The sequence below is a fragment of the Podarcis liolepis genome (genome assembly GCF_965112155.1).
Source record: "Podarcis liolepis genome assembly, chromosome: 1".
Lineage (NCBI taxonomy): Eukaryota > Metazoa > Chordata > Lepidosauria > Squamata > Lacertidae > Podarcis > Podarcis liolepis.
Window position 1 is genome coordinate 48,720,463 of NC_139554.1, and position 19,320 is coordinate 48,739,782.

At 42.4% G+C, this 19,320-nt stretch overlaps 2 protein-coding genes across 9 annotated transcripts in view; one reads left to right on the forward strand and one right to left on the reverse strand.

The window, feature by feature from the left end:
- The window catches only part of ZFYVE26 (zinc finger FYVE-type containing 26), a 43,454-nt gene extending 32,363 nt beyond the window's left edge, over positions 1 to 11,091 (reverse strand). For 2 of the 4 annotated variants that reach the window (XM_083459481.1, XM_083459479.1), the window contains exons 1-10: positions 10,953 to 11,091; positions 9,522 to 9,719; positions 8,541 to 8,619; positions 7,286 to 7,375; positions 4,051 to 4,591; positions 3,752 to 3,882; positions 2,726 to 2,890; positions 2,501 to 2,589; positions 2,014 to 2,177; positions 997 to 1,209 (exon numbers count right to left, since the gene is read on the reverse strand). In XM_083459481.1, coding sequence (XP_083315607.1) covers positions 997 to 1,209; positions 2,014 to 2,177; positions 2,501 to 2,589; positions 2,726 to 2,890; positions 3,752 to 3,882; positions 4,051 to 4,591; positions 7,286 to 7,375; positions 8,541 to 8,619; positions 9,522 to 9,712 — 1,663 coding nt within the window. In that variant the 5' untranslated portion in view covers positions 9,713 to 9,719; positions 10,953 to 11,091. The remainder of the gene's footprint in view (positions 1 to 996; positions 1,210 to 2,013; positions 2,178 to 2,500; positions 2,590 to 2,725; positions 2,891 to 3,751; positions 3,883 to 4,050; positions 4,592 to 7,285; positions 7,376 to 8,540; positions 8,620 to 9,521; positions 9,720 to 10,952) is intronic. The other 2 variants (XM_083459482.1, XM_083459480.1) reach the window with 1 other exon arrangement.
- On the forward strand, positions 10,950 to 18,608 carry LOC310687121 (galectin-related protein A-like). 5 transcript variants are annotated; one of them, XM_083461743.1, is made up of 5 exons: positions 10,950 to 11,088; positions 12,635 to 12,728; positions 16,248 to 16,336; positions 17,643 to 17,817; positions 18,299 to 18,608. In XM_083461743.1, exons 2-5 carry the CDS (start codon positions 12,702 to 12,704, stop codon positions 18,440 to 18,442), a joined length of 435 nt encoding a protein of 144 aa, XP_083317869.1. In that variant the 5' UTR covers positions 10,950 to 11,088; positions 12,635 to 12,701; the 3' UTR covers positions 18,443 to 18,608. The 5 variants fall into 5 exon arrangements, with proteins under 5 accessions (XP_083317869.1, XP_083317868.1, XP_083317871.1 ...); XM_083461742.1 differs by lacking the exon at positions 10,950 to 11,088 and adding an exon at positions 11,117 to 11,225; XM_083461745.1 differs by lacking the exon at positions 10,950 to 11,088 and adding an exon at positions 11,215 to 11,236.
- The last annotated feature ends 712 nt before the right edge of the window (positions 18,609 to 19,320 follow it).

A 19,320-nucleotide genomic window follows, 5' to 3' on the forward strand; every position in this document is an offset into this window, starting at 1 on the left:
CTGTGAGCCCATATTAAATAATTCAATTCACAGCTAATCAGGAAACAATTCACATTTTGACCTTGTGCAACAGCTGTCGTGCTATTTTACACACCTGTAAAAATAAAGAAAGACGTAATTGCTCCTACAGTAAGGGTGAATTCTCAGCACAAGGCCTCCACAAATCAGCCCATGGGTATACCTAAACCTTCCACATATGATTGCAACTGCCAATGTAAACTTTCCCTCAGCTTTAAAAGGATTTTTATGTAACTGTAAAGGGATAAAAAAGGGGAAATATGCAATAATACTTCCCTATACGTTATGATCCACCTATTCCAGTTTGTGCACTCATAAAGTCTCCTTGTAGCAGCAATGAATGGCTTTAGGGAGGGTGGAAGAAAGAGAAGTGCATGTGGCACCTGCCCCTCCACAAAAGCTTACAGCTTAGTGGGCCAGAGTGTGGTACCCAAAGAGCTAAACCTCTGGGGCAATGCCTTGCTACTTTGGAGCACCCTACACCAGTGATGGCCAAACTTGGCCCTGCAGCTGTTTTGGGACTACAACTCCCATCATCCTTAGCTAACTGGTCAGGCACGATGGGAATTGTAGTCCCAAAGCAGCTGGAGGGCCAGGTTTGGCCACCACTGCCCTACACCTCTAGAAATCACTTACTGATCCTATGGACTCCTTTCTACACCATTATCTATAAATCCTTACTTGGTGATTGTCTCCTTCCATAAATCCCACATTTCCCCTATGAAGTCTGGGCCAGTGGAGATATCACTGCCAAAGAAATTGATGGGGCAAAGGAACGAAAGCACACCATCCCATCCGAACATGGAACATGGTGAAATGATGGCACAGCAGATTGCAGTCTCTCCTGCTGCACCAGCATTACAGTTCTGGGGAAAAAAACCCTATTCAGGTGTGTCTTGTTCTGCAGAAAGAAGTAGATGAACACCAAATAAAAAGCAACAATGACTTTTGTTACAAGGTATGTGGAAGCTACCAGACCTGGGCAAAGGGGCTGATCTGCAGATTGGCATTCACCAGGCATCTCCTCAGGGAGGCCATTGACAAAAAAGTTCCTGCAGTCTTTGCAATGTGAATCTTTGTGTGCATTGACACAGAGGGCATATATGGCATATTTCATGGCACAAAATGCCTGGAACAGAATGAGATTGCGACGCAGACTCAAATGACTGGAAGCTACCATCGCCGTTGAATCTATAAAAAAAAGAGAAAGTGGGAAATGGAAAGTTGAGTTTGCTCAGCTGTAGGGAAGTTATTAACATTTCGGTTGTTTCCAGAGCCTGGAATCAGTGCTCCCACCCAATCCCAAACAAGGTTAGAGAAGCTGCAGACCAACAATGGGTGTAGCACATGGGGTTGTGTGTGTGTCTGAGGGAGAGAAGGAAAAACAGAGAAACAGGTTGGGGCTGCATTGTGAGTGGATGTGGGCTTTAACCTTTTATCCTCATTGCAGCCCCAATAGAAATTGTCTCTGTCTATACCTTCATTTCACAATGAGAAGAGAGCTTTGAATTGTACCAGTGGGAGACACCCCCCCCCCCCGAAACGTACACACACACATATGGTTCCAATTAGGACCACAGCAGGAGCAAAGGCTTGCAGTTCACCTCCCCGAGTGCCACAGTCCCCATCTGCCTCATCCCCATATACATTGGCTATTAATGTCACCTAAAAAAGCATGCACACCAGTTCATGAGTTGCTTTCAGTTTCAAAGAATCATAGCCTAGCATTCTGTAGGAACCAAGCTCTGGTTAGTTTCTAAACAAGCCAACATCAAACTATGTGCTATGAAGCTGACTTCTTTAACTGACCATAGTTTTCTTTCAAACCACAGTCTCTGGTTCGTAGGCAACACTAAGCCAAGATTCTTAGAAACTCAAAAGAAAATGCTAGCAAAGCCCTTCTTGCCATGACAAACAAGAGTGTATCCAACAAACAGGTTAGATGGACACTTGGTCTTATCTATAGCCATCTCTTCCCCCCCCCCCCCCATTTACCATGAGCTTCTTCAGTGTCCCTGGCTGGAATTGCCTGAAGAAGTTCAGTGACAGCTTCTTCGTTCAGGGCCACAAGATTAGTAAGGTGGTGCAGAAAGTAAAGGGATGTGTGGGACTCCAAACTGTGCAAGTGCTGCAGAAGAACCTTCTCTGGGATAATATTACTGCAAGAGAAAAGAAGCCTAGTTTCAATGGCAGCAAGATTAGCTTGTAACCACACATTTTTTCAAGAGAAGGATTCACAACCCTCTGATTCAGATTTTTCTGCATGAAGTCTTTTATATACCTGTTAAGGGGAATGCAAGTTGAGTGCTTAATGTGTGTAGCAACTGGCCATTGCACACATTCCCCAGGCCTCATGGACATCAACCATGACGTGCACATCCAGCCTCGCTGAACATGTGTATATCAAATGAATTTCATGCTTTCTCCAGCCATTGTGCATAATTCTCAACAGGTTTCCCCACCACCACCACCATGCTGTTACCTATTCTGTTGAATACACCATTCAAGAACTTCCACTTGGGCACACAGTCCATCACAGAAGTCTTTTAATACTGAGTCATTGTGGAGACCCTGTTAAAAAGAAATAGGTTTGCATCCATTCAAAGCAAAAAAGCCCTCCAATTCCTCTTCTTAAGAAACTGACTGGAATCAAAGCCAGGGAAAACATTGTGCCTTCCCCTCACAGGCTTGATAAGGCCTGACGTACCTGAGATTTGTGAAGAGTCCACAGCAGCATTTTTGCCGACTCTAAACTGTGACACTGAGTCCACCCTAACAATATCAGGAGGCGACTGAGGTGGCTGAATTCTCGCCGTAGTAAACTGTTGAGGCTGGAGAAGTCTTCCCTTTTCAATAAAGTTAATGCTGTACCCTAGAGAAAAGAACGACTTGTTTGTTTTAAGACTGTGGAATGCCTGAGTGGGAAGGAGAGTTAAAACTGCAAAGTTAAATTTGCCAATGTTAAAAACAGTTCTAAGAGATTTTTCATGTTCTGTTCCTCTGGCCTGTAGGGAGGCAGCCCCTGGAAAATCTATGGATAAAATGTGCTATCACAACCCCTCTCTCTTAGTTCCAAATGACTCCTTCAGCATTTTATGAAGACATAGTGATGATCCAAAACCTGTACTAGGCATGGACCAATTCAAAGGGACTACGGCTATGGAGAATGCATGCCTTGTATGCGTCAAGGTTCCATGTTCAATCGAGAGCATCTTGGGTACAAAGACCCTTTATTGAGATCTCAGAGAGCTAGCTATTGCCAATTGGGTTGGACAGTACTTACAGTGGACATTCAGCCTGACTCCATAGAAGCAGATGCTAATATCTATATTAAGTGCTTCAACTCACTAAAATGCCATTCACCTTTATACACTATTTACACTCTGGTTTCAGACCTTTTCAAAGGCACCATTTCATAACATATGAAGGGTGTTACCCGTAGCAAGCCCCTTGATTTAGATAGGTAAGCCCACCTTCAAAAATAAACAAATCCAAGAAAGAAACACCTAAATTACACCATGAATCAGAGTAAGCATCTACATGAAGCACACAGATTTATAGTTTGCAGTTCACTGACCTAACTATTAAGCCACTAAAACTGCAGCACATTTGCCAAAGATCTTGATGATAATGCTGGTAGTGAGTTCACAACGTTCTTTGCCTATCTCAGAAACAATGGCAGCCACATGATCCATTACTCAACTCCCATGTGAATGTCTCATAAGTGATTTACCAGAATTTGTTCCAAAAAGTGCTTGTTGCTGCTCAGGCAGTAGAAATAGGCAGCTTTCCAAGAAGGAGCGTGTTCACGATCCAAGAACAATGCCATCACTGCCCGCTCTACATCCAGCTGTTCAGATGTACCTGAAACACCCATAAGTTGGGTTAATTTCACATATAGTAAGACACAGAATAGCACCAAGATGGACAGGCTCTCTATACATTTTAGCTACAGTCACCAATTATCTCCTGGTTAAACTAAGCCAACAGTTATCATTGTACAGCAAAGAGAACATGCAAATTTAAACAAACCTTTGCCAGGTGACTTCAGTCCCAGTAGCTTCTCTCTCATCTTCTCAATGAATACACTGCTGAACAGATTGAGCAAGGCATGGCTGTCTTTCCTGAGCAGACAGCCAAGCAGCCTCTCTTCTTTCAGCGGGCTCCGCTCAGCCCAACAGGCATCCAGAAGTTCTCGGCAGAGAAGCCGTAGCTCTCCAGTCTGATTCTCCACCTCCAAATTCAACATGCCAAGGGCACGATAAATTTCATCCACGGCCTCGCTCCCACCAGATTCTGACAACTCTGGATTTAGCTGGAGGCGCTTCAAATATTTTAGGGACTCCCAGAGAAAGTCAACGAAGATGTGTTGTGGAGAGCCGCTGTGTGAGAGCGAAGAGCTCTGCTCGGCAGAATCTCTCTGGAGAAGCTCCAAGATGGCTTGCAGCTTCCGAGGAGCCTGCAACAGCATCTTTCGGAGAGCAGAGAACACCTCGGCACTGAACAGCTGCACGGCTCCATCTCTCGGCTTCCTATTTGGCCCATGCCTGTTTCCAAAAGCTTCATATAGTTCCTGGGGAAACAGCTGGATTAACAGAAGATTCTTTCCACAAATACAACTGGGAGACGTAAAGAGGTAAGCAGATATATAAAATATGGAGCAGCTGTCAACAGTATTGGCCCAGTTTACACTGGAGGTCTAAGAGAGCCCCAAACATAGTTAAACATCTGCAGCTGGACAGCCCCATTCCAACTCTATCTGCATACTGCAGCTACAAGGATTCTTCATGTAGCACCAGAGGAGAAATGATATTGTTGGGTCCCTGAGACTTCCTTGCTCCTCTCTGGTGCTACAAGAAGTATCCCCTAAGTGGCAGAGAATGAATGAACTGATGGTGAAAAAACAGAGAAAAGACTGGAATTAGGTTCACTAGATGACTGTAGAACCAATAGCTGCTACAGAGAAGCAGAGATGTCTGGCCACAGCGAGGATCTTTTTAATTCTCCTGTGTGAACTGGGCCATTGTCTGCTATCTAGGCCAAAGAACAAATACTGCAAACACTATTAATGCTCATAGCTATTGAAAAGAAATCAGTAAGAAGATGCAAAATTGACAGAAACAAGAGGAGAAATAAATGATCGGATAGTGATGCTGTCCAGCAATTAGAGGGCCAAATGTTCCCCACCCCTGCAGTGGAGAAACTCCCTTTCTCCCCATGCTGCTCCTGCTGATAAAGGTGAATTATCAGGTTATTATAACTCCCAATCAGAGACACTCTATCCCACTTGTCACACTCTGGTTAGATTTCCTTCATTTTTGCCAGGAAATAGCTTCTTTGCAAGAAAACTTATGAACATGACTGTTAAACAAGTAAAGGGCAGAATGAGCATCAAGCATTTCATTATCAAAATACTTTCACATGTGCTAGCCTCTCTTGTGGGACGCGGGTGGCGCTGTGGGTTAAACCATAGAGCCTAGGACTTGCTGATCAGAAGGTTGGTGGTTCGAATCCCCGCGACAGGGTGAGCTCCCGTTGCTCGGTACCTGCTCCTGCCAACCTAGCAGTTCAAAAGCACGTCAAAGTGCAAGTAGATAAATAGGTACTGCTCCGGCGGGAAGGTAAATGGTGTTTCCGTGTGCTGCTCTGGTTCGCCAAAGCGGCTTAGTCATGCTGGCCACATGACCCAGAAGCTGTACGCCGGCTCCCTCGGCCAATAAAGCGAGATGAGCACCACAACCCCAGAGTCGGCCACGACTGGACCTAATGGTCAGGGGTCCCTTTACCTTTACCTAGCCTCTCTTGTAAATTTATTCTACACCTAAAGAGTAGGCCAGGGAGCACTTTAAAATCAAAGCAGTAGTTATCAGCTTTAAATCATGAAGTAAAGGTTTTAGAAAGCCTTATCAAAAGCTAGTTACATTTTCAAAGGGAAGCTAAACCAGCTGCATCTTGTACAGAAAGCTGCATGGTTTTCTCTTCTTCTTTCAGTCCTATTTAAGGGGTTTCTCACCACAGCCATTATGTAGCTGGTTACAGATGTCTGAGTCACATGAGTTTCTGACTGCATTTTGTTAATCATGACACATGATCCTAGAGCACCTTTCTCTTCCACAAACATTCATTTTCTTTAATGAAGTTTTTTACACAAGTAGAATGATGTGGTAATATAGGATGCAATAATATCAAAAATAAACTGGTGACCTCTTAAAACAAGTAGAACTCATAAACAGTGTTCCTGAAAAAAATTAAATCAGTTGAACCATTTGGTATTCGATCTCAGGTTGGCAATATCCAGTCCAGAACCGAAAGCAAAGCACTTACAGAAAAAAACTGAGAAGCCTAAGAGTTTGACACGAAGACTCAGAACTTTTCCTATTACCTAGACCTTTGGGACTAGAAGATAGAACTATGCAGGTCCACTAGCAGTCTGAACAATACTTCATTATGGACCTTAAAACTGAACAACTTTTCCGGAATTGAAGTGGGCCTAACAATTTTACTACACAAAGGCAGGCAGTTCCCCAACTGTTGTTTATGAGTTATGTTGGGAGGTCCAGAATCCGACATATTAGGTTAAAAACAAGCAACCATCCATCAACCTTCCCAAGAGAGGTGACAAAGCGATAAGATAAAATCGTAACATAGGAATCTATTTTATACCAAGTCAGACCACTGGTCCATCAAGCTAGGTACAACCCACACAGACTCCAGAGTTTCAAGCAGGATTCTTTCCCAACCCTTCCTAGAGCTGCCAGCATTTTAACCTGGGGCCTTTTGAATGAAAAGCATGTGCTCCCCCACTCAGCTTGGCCCTTCCCCAAATTAATGCTTCCAAAGTATGACTGTTCCCCTTGAAAGGATCAGTGACATTCCCAATAATCAGTCATCTTCAGAAGGCTGGAGCTGACTGGCAATAAACTTAAGCATAAGGGGGAAGCCTCGCTGGCAAACATCCATAGAGATGGCAATCAAAACACTCAAGAAAACTAGGTAACATAGGTTATATTTTTTTAACAAGCCACACAAAGTTCACTTAAATAGGCATGGATTCGGACCAACAACTGAAGTGGTGACTGCTCATCTGAATCACAGCCAGCTAACTCCTGGATCACCCCACATTTCATATGAATTCCAGGAGTTGGAATTATCTCAGGGCTGTACTGCTCAGCTGAATTCACTGTTCATACACAAGCTTTGCACACATAAGAGCAACATTAAATGTAACACCTGTTGAACCAAGTTCACCCTCAAGAAGCAATCACACCTTTAGAACAGCATGTGAGACATCCTTTTCTAGTTCTTCTAGGAGGAGCAAGAACTCAGTTTCTCTCTGGAGAGCTTCTGGAACTGTTTTCTGGAATGATTGGAGGAGAGAGAGAAAAGAAATTGGAATATGTATTAGAATAGGTATGCAAATAAAATACTGTATTTTTCTGTGTATAACCCCCCCCCCATGTATAACACAACCCCTATTTTGGGGGACTCAAATTGATGAAAATGGGGGAAGACGACCCCCGTTTTTAACATTATTTTAGAGTAAAAAAACCTAGTCTTATACACAGAAAAGTACGGTATATCTACTGAGAGCTTCTTGGTAGACATTTTAGATGTTTTAAAGCTTTTAGGAGCTGGGGAGAGATTGCAACTTATTTCCCAGTCTACTTTGATACTTCCTGCTCAAATAGACCAATTTCAAATAGACAGGCATACAGTCAACAACTTTTACTTGCCAGTACTTATAAACCAAATATTTGGTTCAATTAGTTTTAAAAAATGACAGCTACAATCTAAGGAAACAATTTGTGGGAACCTTGCAGAGAGCTGGAGGGTGGTGCTTTGGGGGGGGGGCATTGCCAAATCTAAAAGAATTTTTTTGCCCCACTGATTCAGTAAGACTGCCAACTTTCTTACTGAGTCAACTCCTATGACTATACCAGCTGCTTAGCACACAGAAACGAAGCAGAATATTTTCTTATCACTTTATCCCCATGTCAGAATCTATATCTGTGTAAGTTCTGCATGTCAGTCTGCCTTTCAATGCACAAGGGCAGGAACATCAAAAACTTAGAACTGCCACTGGTGTTTTGCAAGAACTGAAAAGAAAGCATCATTATATGCATCATTTTGCTATTTGAACAGAGCTAGCTATTTTGCATTGTGGCCTATCCATTCAGAATATCAACAGGACTTGCACTATCAAACTAATTGAAGAAGAGCATAATGTTACGGTCATAGCCAGGCATAGGCAAACTCAGCTCTCCAGATGTTTTGAGACTACAGTTCCCATCACCCCTGACCACTGGTCCTGTTAGCTAGGAATCATGGTAGTTGTAGTCCCAAAACAGCTGGAGGGCCGAGTTTGCCTATGCCTGGTCATAGCCAAAGCCTTCTTTAATAGCCTTCTGATTTATTTATTTTTGTAAAACAGCAGCAATTATCAAACTTCATTGGGTGCTACAAAATTTCTCAAATTAGGACAGAAGTATTTTCTTATCTGGAATGGAACAGATTTTTTTTACCTGCTCCCATGCGAGCCACGTCTGCAAAACAAGGAGCCAAAACCAAGCAAGTTTTTGAGGACTGTGGTTCGATCCACACCTACAAGGAGACATCCCCAAATTAGTCATTTTTCATACTAAATTCATTTATCTAGAAATGTCAGTAACTTTTGAACTGCTTTGAACTGCAGCCCTAGCGAGAGCAGCTCATAACCCCCCAAAGCAATGGTGCTCAAAGCTCTACCACAATCGAATCCATTCTTGAACAAAGGAAATTCAAAGGGAGACTGCAAGAGGAAAGCAGTAAATGTAAGTATATCAAGAGGTTCAGTACTATTGCTTGTCTATGGAATTGCCACAATCATTTGTCATCACATTACATGTAATAACTGACTTACAAATGTCAGGATACATTGCTTTTTGTGAATCGTCCCTGTTATGTAATTCTTACCATCTTCACATCTGCATTCCACTTCCTGCTTTCCTCAAAGTTCACAATCACTCTTCCCCTCTGCAAATATCTATGTTCCTGCTATTCAGGATAACACTTCATGTATCCAATGGTGAACTGGAGTTGACAGAAGTCGATATCATAATAAATTTGTTAGTCAATAACCTTTGTTATTTGTGTTGCAAAAGACTAACACCGCTGCCCTTTTGAAATTACTGTAATAAGGAACACACTCAAAACATACTTTAAGGCTGCATTCACTTTAATATTTCAATATTTTAATGTTGTATTTTAATCTTGTTTTTAAGTTGTATTCATTCAACTTGTTTTTATTATTGCTTGTTAGCCACCCTGAGCCCGGCCTTGGCTGGGAAGGGCAGGGTATAAATTAAAATTATTAATATTATTATTACCTGGGAATAAGCCCCACTGAAAATAATGGGACTTTCTTTGGAGCATCTATGTACAGGACTGCACTGTAATATTTTAAAACTTGCAACTTTTTCACACACTTTCAACTGTTAGTTACCAAAAGTCGATGTAGTGCTCACCTTAGATGAGAAGGGCAGACTATTAAAGCATGAAGGATCCTTTCCACTTTTTCACAGCCATCTTCCTGCCACCGGTGTAATTGAGGAATGCAGGCCTGTGCAAGTTCCCAGTCTTCCCTCTTCACACAATCACAAAAAAACCAGAAGAGCCGTTCCAGGGATGCAGATTCCTCCTTACCAAATGGATGCATCTTCCTGCTTCAAAATGCAAAGACTGGAACACATTAGATCCTATTCTTAAATCATATCTGTCAAACATTCACTTACAATGCACTTCCTAAAATGAGAGATGGAAATTTACAGAAAGATTCATGTCTAGAAGTGGAACTTTAGTCTTTCCATACACAAAGTAAAAATGTCTAGCAGGACAGACAGCTAACCTAATACATTTGATTGTCCACAAAAACAAACAAACACTTTTATAAAATAACAAGAATAGCAATTGTCTTGTTTGCCCATTGAAAATCCTTAAAAACATTTGCAGGTAAACAGGTGAGAGTGAAAACAGGAAAGTGTAAACTGCAGCTGTCTAGCCTTCCCTCAGGCCTAACAATAACAAGTTGAGAGACTAAGCTGATCTTGAGTGGAAATACAGGGGACAGTATGGATGGCAAGGGAAGCTATAAAAAGGGATTAAATCTCTGTGAGGATATGGAAATCTCTGAGGGTGCTGGGGCTGAGCCTAAGCCAGAGACGGTTAGCAAATTCTGCATTAAGAAGAGCAAAACCTTTTAGCCCAGCAAGAATTATTCCTGCAGGTTAAAAAACTCCCCAAAAACTTTAAGTCATCTAGTGGACTCATTAATAAACCAGGGCTCATTTATTATACCTGAACAGTTCTTATGGTGCCACATTCGACTTAACTGCTCTGTGGGAAACTTTTCACTGCCAAATAAACTTTGCCCAGCTAATCTATGATGAATCAAGCCCCATTGGTCATGCAACTTGCTCCAATTCACATTTCAGTTTCTTAAAGAAGTACCTTGAGAGGCAGTACTATTCAAGTATCAAGCTTAAAAGTAGGTACCTTCACTCAGAATTACGTCCCACCAAACCAGCTCAGTAGAGCTAACTCCAAAGAGGGCAAAGGAATGTAGCACTGACGTTCCGTGGCTGCTTTTTATACTTGACAACTTTGCTAAAAGGTTACTCTCATCACGTGGGCAACTGTTAATTTAAAAGCCTGGCTATATTTAAATAACCACCCGCAACAGTCTACTAGTGCCTTCCTCGCTCGTCTCGGCAAGCAAGCTGCCGTGCCCATCTCATGTGAACTTCTCCGCCTAAATACCCCCGGCAGGAGGCTCTCCTGCGTCTCTTCTCACCCAGCGGAGTTTTTCCTTTTCGCCCCCACCCTCCGCATACTTTCCCCCGGCATGCAAAGGCAGCGCAGGCAGCGAACCAGCAACTCGTGCCTCGCATAGGACCCACCTGGAAGAGAGGTCCAACCACCAGTAGAATATACACTCGCCTCGCCTCAGGAGCTTATCCTACTGTCATCAGCGCTACCTGCACTCCCATACATAATCAAGTCCGGTTGCCGCGGCCATGTTGAAAAGCTAATCAGGTGATCGAAGCGACAGGCGGAACAACCGGCTTATTGGGCAAGGGGGACGCCATCTTTCTCTAGGGCATCGAAGCCCAACAGTTGCCATCTCTGAAGCGGGCAAAAATATCACGTGTCTGGAAAGACAGGCGCTCGTGGTCCGCATAACGTACAATTTATTTACTGATTTTTAAAATTTTGTATTCATCCGAAGATCCCGTTCTCCCTTATCCTCTCTAGTTCGGTTGGCTGGGATTTACCCAGATTTACCATACAGTCCTCCTTTATTCCACTAGCTGGCCGGATCCCTAGCTTTCGTTATAGAAAATAAAATAAGCTAGTGTCTCATCAGGCAAAACGTGTAGGCCTTCCGAGCCATTCTTTTTTTTAAAAAAAAAAGCTACTGTAGCCTGCTGTCATATTTTAATGTTGCTAGCAAATGAAGCAAGTAATAGCTGTGACCGACATTTAGGAAAGCAGAGCACACAGACTAAAATGCTAGACTGACACACCTACTGTCTGGAACTTCTTGATTCATTTTGAAGTCTGGAGGCGACTTCAACGGAGAAATGGTTATGGCCCTATAGAAAACAATTCTGAAATTGAGGGTTATTGTGTAGCTGTGATTGGGCCTGTGCACCCCAAAACAAAAGGTAGTAAGTCTCTCCAAGTCATCTTTTACATCAAGAAAACGGATCACCCCAACCTTTGCAAACATATTAAACAGTTAACATGCCAATACTTAATGCTAATAAAATTAATCATTAAGAGAATAGGGGGTATTTTATATGGCAAAGTGGTCTAATATTGTTATACTCATATTGCTAAGAGGTGGAAGAGAGTACAGTAGTTTACTACAACCCTGCAGTGCAGTTCAGAAAATCCAGGACTGGTATATTTCAGGAAATACCTTTGTGGGACCCACATTACATGTGAATGCATCTAGTCCCTTTGGAGGGAGGTGACTCTTTTATAGTGTTTATTATTAGAGCTTCTAATAGCAAATAACTCCTTAGGTCAATGAAGACTGCAATCTCTCTTACCTTGGAGTAAGTCCTGCAGAACTGAGTGTTACTTGCTTCTGATTATAGGATTGTGATGTGTAGGGTGAAAAAACTTGTTATATTTTCATTTCATTGGGTGCCATTTACTTCACCATTCAGGTCTGATCGTGAACTAATTTACTTCAGCCTTATTGTCAGTCTTAGTGCTTTTCAACACAATGACTTTCATGTACTTCCAGGCATTATTTATTTATATGCCATTGTATGTGACAAGGGTACAAGTATATCCTCTATTATATGTGTATAAAAACTGTTGTTGTTTTTGCACCTCTGAAGCCATTATTTGAAACTTACTGGTTGATCCATGGCAAAATGAAAATTCCCCTATTCCCAAAGCATTATGTCAAATATTCTTCCCTCTTACTCTGTCCAGCATCCATCTGAAGATGTCGACTGTTGTGTGACTCAGCTATCTGCATGGGTGGTGTCTAACTGGTGTTTGCTAGAGATAATGTTCCCCACTACATCCTCTATTCTGGCTCTTTTGTTTGTTTTGCTTATAGGCAGGAAAAGAACAAAACTTTTTCCATAGACTTCTAAGAAGGCCTGCGTGTAACAGGCCAAAAAAACATGACGGAAAATGACAGGTGCACAACTGTAAGTATTGAAAAATCTACTTTCTTGCAAGCCTATTTACCGTATTTGTTGCTCTATAAGACTCACTTTTTCCCTCCTAAAAAGTAAGGGGGAATGTGTGTGCGTCTTATGGAGCGAATGCAGGCTGTGCAGCTATCCCAGAAGCCAGAACAGCAAGAGGGATCGCTGCTTTCACTGCACAGCGATCCCTCTTGTTGTTCTGGCATCTGAAATTCAGATTATTATTTTTCTTGTTTTCCTCTTCCAAAAACTAGTTGCGTCTTATGGTCTGGTGCGTCTTATAGAGCGAAAAATACGGTATTTGTGTAAGTATGTAAAGAGGAAGAGGCGAATGAGTTTTTATTTAACTTATTCATTTTAATGTTACATCTCTTTGAATCCTGGGGGGAAAAATCAGATATGGATTTGCCTGCCAGTGCTAATCCCGTAAATGTCTTTGTTTGGCTGCAGCATCCACATTGTTCAGACAGAGTGCTATTAAATGCTTCTGATGCACTGAAATCAGAAGCAGAAAAAGAGGGCTCATAGAGTGGGAGGCCACACAAACTGAACCAGTCTGTTCCCCTTTGCGAGTACAGCAGCATACATTTCCTCCATACATTTACCATATTGTAAATAAGCCAAGCGATTCTCTACCCATTTTAAGTGACTATGTCAGTGAAAGGTGTCAGTCAAGGCTGCAGTTCCTGCCAACCATGAAATTATTAGTTGTGAGATAACATGATTGTTTTAGATGTTTGAAACTGCTTTAAGTCCATTTTTATTTTTCATTTTTAAAAAATCACTTGCCACCTTGGCAAGAAGGGCAGGATATAAATTTAATAATAATAAATTGCCACGGAATGCAGTGAGACTTACTTCTGAGTAAATCAATTGAGAACCAGGCTGCACAAGGAAAGCTACTGCAAAGTACTTCTGTGGCTGGCATTTTAAGATTAAGATTCTGTAGAAATAACTGGTTAAATTGAAAATGGGAAATGTTTTGCAACTGTGAGGCTTTAACAAACCAATGACGGTCATGGAAACTTTTAAAAAATGCATATCAAGTAACCACACCCATCCTTGTGGATGGCAGGGCCAGGAATCAATCTAGATTGAAAGCAGCATGCTAAAGACAAGCATGAACTATTCCAGACTGAGAAAACACTATATTTTTGTGCTACAAATGGCTTGGTGTTTGTGCAGGCATTGTGGTGCAGTACAGAATCAATCTGCAAGGAGCTTTTATTTTTGGAATGAAGCACTTTTCAGGAGCAAATAGATCTAGATTGTTTGTGTACTATGTAGAGAAAAACAAGCACTCAGTTTCCTTTGATTCTAGAATAAAATGTCATGTGCACAGCTTAAGAGTCATCCAGTACAGTACATTTTTGTACTGGCAGTTCATAATTGCTCTGGGAGGTGTTTGGACACACATTTCAAACATTCCAGATTACATTCCATTCTGTGATCAGTGCTTTTTCATTGTCTAGCAAGTATTCATGCGATAGGTCCCCTCACTCCATCTCTCCAAAGGACTGGAGGGAAAGAGTTGAAAGTTATGCCTGAATACGAGATTAGTGGTTTTGTTCTTGGAGTATTCAAGAAGGTTTCAATGAAGGATTGCTATGCCTCTAGTGAGCAAGGGATGTGGCATCTTTGACCCTCCAGATGTTGTTGGACTCAAGAGCTCCCATCAGTTGCAGCCAGCATAGCCAATGGTCATTTTAATACATCAACATCTGGAGGGCCACAGGTGCATTATCCCTGCTGAGTAGCCATCTCTCTTAAACAGGATTTGGCAGTGGGTATAGGGTGGGAGGAGATTGTAATGTTTCAAAAACTGGCAAAGTATTTACAACCAGAGACCATGCTTTAGCATATAAATAAAAAACAATAGTTCTGAAATAAGAGGCATATTGTTATGTGCTACCCCAATCTCTGAGTGGTGAGAAATTCCAGGAGTTCCAGTGCTTACCTAGGGTTTGGCTTCCTTGAAATGAAAGTCAGTGGAGACAACACTTTCTTTAGGATCAGGGGTAGCATTTCCCATTTCATCGCTTGTGTCCTCCCCTGCAGTTTTATCCTCACAAAAGCCCTTTGAGGTAGCTAAGGAAGAGAGAGATGGGTCACCTAGTGAGCTTCATAGCATAGGATTTGACTCTGGGGCTGTGTATACACCATACATTTGAAGCACTTTACCTCTCACAGAACCACAATTTCCAGCACCCTTAATAAACTACAGTTCCTAGATTCTTTGGGGGGAAGTCATGTGCTTTAAATATATGTTGTGTGTACACAGCCACAGGTCTCCATTTCCAGTCTGACATTGTAAGCATTGTATTACACTGACTGTTCACTACACATTTATTAAGTCTAGAGCAGGGGTCAGCAACCTTTTTCAGCTGTGGGCCGGTCCACTATCCCTCAGACCATGTGGTGGGCCAGACTATATTTTGAAAGAAAATATGAATGAATTCCTATGCCCCACAAATAACCCAGAGATGCATTTTAAATAAAAGCACACATTCTACTCATGTAAAAACACCAGGCAGGCCTCACAAATAACCCGGAGATGCATTTTAAATAAAAGGACACATTCTACTCATGTAAAAACACACTGATTCCCGAACCATCTGCAGGCCGGATTGAGAAGGCGATTGGGCTGCATCCATCCCCTGGGCCTTAGTTTGCCTACCCCTGGTCTAGAGTAACCAAAGTGTGAAACGAGGTTATTCAACCTTTTCGGGCTTGAGGGTACATTTGGAACTGTTGGAGGTACCATAAATATCCATTTGACGGAAGAAAAACAGGTGATGCTCACCCACCCCCATAACATGCAAAACACCTAGTCCTCCCCGCAAACTCCCCCAAATAAAACCGAGACAAAAAAAGCAGGCAATCTTTCTAAAAGTCAGCTCCCTAACCAACCAAAAGCCCAAAAAACTACTTTAAAAAATTGAGAGGGGTCAGGGCCAAGGGGGCTGTCTGAAAATGATGTAGGGCCCACATTGCGGGCCCCAGGTGTAAAGAAATGCTTTCATGAGGCAGCGCAATCCTCAGCAAGACCTACGGTCCAAGGTAGCACTCTTGTGTACAGTTATCTGGGTGTAACCCTCAGTGAACTCCAGTTAAAAGGTTTGAGCTTCACACCCATTTTCCTTTCTCCTGCAGGGTGGCTCTTTGGATGAAAGACTGTAGCTCGGTTGTAGGTAGAGCACTTGCTCTGCACGCATAAGGTCCCAGGGTCAAACCCCAGCATCTCCAGAGAGGACTGGGAATGTCCGCTGTCTGAAACCCTGGAGAGCCACTGCCAGTCACATTATTCCAGTACCGAGCAAGATGAACCAATAGTCTGACTTGGCATAAGGCAGATTTCTATGTTGTTGTTTTTAATGCAGAGCTTAAAAGACAGGTACACCTAGGAAGAAAACTCCTGTGTACGTATAGTATTAGTAATAGATAAATATGCAGCTTTGTATTTTATTGTACAGATGTCATTTTCAAACACATATTCAGAATTATTGTTTCCCCCATTAGGTGGAGAAATACGTCGGTGAGATTAAAGGAGGACTAAGGCCAACCATGAAAATCACTATCATGGGGGTAATATGCCCTGCCCCCAAGAGGCAAGTGTGTCAGCCGGCATTCTAGCAGCTGCTTCATGGATGTATCTGGCGAAAATTGCTCATAGGTGCAGATCTATTGAGAATAGCATTAGCTGGGCAAAAAGGGAGAGATAGTATCGTCAATATGGAGAACATCAGAGGAGCACTGAACATAATTCACTATTTCTGAGCACTGTAGCTCAGCACAGCATAACTGACCATTCTTAGCTCACACATCCAGACACTAGTCCCTTCCAATTCTAATCTTCTATGATTCCATAATTAAGTCTCCTGTGAAGCCAAAGTAATCACTCAAAAAGATGGCTGCCTGCTGGAACTCTGCATGCTTCTTTCAATTCGCCTTCACTGGGGATGGGTAATCCTGCTGACCCATCTCTGCTTCAGTTGTGGCTGGAGCACTGAATGATCCTGATTCATCACAGAATTGCCTCTACTGTCACCAAGGCTCCCTATTGCCCCCCCCCCCCGCATGAGCCAGTGCTTGTGCTTCCATCCTTCCCATTGGGAGGGCAGGGGAAAGGGGTCGTAATTTTGCTGTATTTGTTTGTTTGACTGGATCATTCCAACACTTCTGATGCAAAGATGGAGGAGAAATAGCTGTTCCCAGAGGAGGCATTCCCAGAATAATGCCCCATGCACAGAGCCAGCCATACCAGTAGGCAGAAAGCGGGAACCCAACTGTTCCTTCTGTACCCCCCCCCCCAGCTGTTTTCTTCTGTTGCTGTTTTGTTCTGCCTTGTCCCTCTAATCTGGCCTGCTGCTTTATGTGTACTGCAAGAAGCTATCCCATCACCCCTGGTGCTGAAGGAAAATTAATCTGCATGTCTGGTCAGCTGTTTAAAATTTGCTTAAGTAGCCACGCACAATGCATCATCGCCTCATATATCTGTGCTGTTTCTTACAGAGCACTATGATGATGTCACACTAAAAAGGCAGGCTCTATGTCATTTCTGATGTATGTTTCTGGACAGCTCTCATAATGCTTTTTCAGCGTCTAGGCGAGTGCAGTTTAGCTACTTTTCTCCAATTGCAGCTGGAGGTAAGCATTTAATGCAGGGTTGGAGAACCTGTGGCCCTCCAGAGAAATTGCTGGGCTCCCACCAACCCCAGGCTACATGGCCCATGGCGAAGGATGGTGGGAGCTGCAGTAACAGCATTTGGAGGGCCACAGCTTTCACATCCTTAGACTAGGCCATACTTACCCTGGAAACAAATATGACATTATAATGCCACAGCATGTGATAAATGAGCTCACTATTATGTTAGATTGTTGAATTGTTACTTATCACATGTTCATTCCTTCAAGTTTTTCAGTGACTTTGCTCTGTGACCCCATGGATGCCAATCTGGACATTGGGCTGTTGTTTGCAGTCAGCTTTCTTGAGAAATCCATTGTCCGGAATTCACGGATTGCTGGGAAATGGGGTAAAGAGGAAAAGACCATTCCCTACTTCCCATTTACAACAGGGGAGTCATTTAAGGTAATTTTACTTGCTAGTATGGGAGACAGATATATAGACAGAGATATAAACTGCCTAAGACTCGCTGGCCCAGTATTGTCTCCTTTGACTGACAGCAGCTCTCCAAGGCCTCAGGCAGATTTTCTCTTTCAACTCTTCTGATCATCTAACTATAGGTGCTTGGAACTAAAGTTGTAGTCGTGTTTGTAATAAACATGTCCTCTATTTGCTCCATCTGTATTTACAGGATCAAAAGGAAGACCATTTATTTATTTATAAAGATATTTCTAGACTGTCAAGTCATAATAAAATATGGTTGCCATTTAAGTACGGTAGATCTTCCAGTGTAATATTTCCAATTGATTTTCAAAAGCATCTACGCATAATCAAGTCCCATTGAAATCAATAAGCTTTCGACTCATTACTTTGTGGGCGCCCAACTTTATTGGGATTGCTGTCAGTCTCTGCCCCTGCCACCCATGGATCTCCTTTGTTTTTTCAGATGGAGCTCTTGTGTGAACATCAGCAGATTCGGGTTTTGCTTGATGGACGTCAGCTCTGCAGTTTCACTCACCGTGTGCAGCCTATGCAAAGGGTGACAGCTTTACAAATCTCCGGAGACATCAAGCTCACCAAAGTGGCTTGAAGAAAAGAATATATAATCCCCTATCTCCCCTTGGTTGGTGAAGAAATGTTCTCCTTATGCCATTGGATATTGTTCCTTACTTTTGCTCTTATGTGTGCTTCTTGAGATTTTAAATGAAGGCTGAGCTCTATAAATAGCCTTATTATACCTTGATAAGTTGCAGCAATATATTTCAATGTGCATTCTTTTCAAGCTGCAGCACTTTTGTCTATGGCTGTTTACACATCACCAGCTTAAAACTCAGATTCTTTTTCTCAATTCAGATTGAAGCTGGATTGAGGAGAAACGCATCAAAACACAGTATTTAATAAGAAATGACAGGGTAGATTTGAAGCGTAGCTATCATCATGTGTACACTATTTCCTAAACCAGCAATGGGAGGATGTAGAGTTAATGAGACTATGTACACAGCCTATAATAAGCTACCATATGGTAAAAGGCAGCACATATGTAGTTGTACTTTTTTCTAGCTGTACATCATCTGATCTGAAGCATTTCTGGTGTGGACAGTCATGCAATGACAACATGAAGAAAACAATGTGGTGAGAAAAAGGAGCATTCCTAATAAATCAGTCCCTATTCCACATCATGTGCATGCCCCCAACATAAGGGTGGATCAGACTAGGAAGACAGGACTTTACATGCACCTTTTCCCTAACAGTTGCATTTTAAGAAGCCAATATACAGAATTTATATGAATTAGTCTCAAGGTCTCATCAAGCTTTCCTATGTGAAGGGGATGGTGAATGTGGACTATAGCTCTCATCATCCCTGACCATTGGTTATGCTGACTGGGGCTGAAAGAAACTGGAGTCTCACAACATCTGGAGGGCAACAGATTCCCCATTCTTGCTATGACTTCAGAGAAAACACACAGA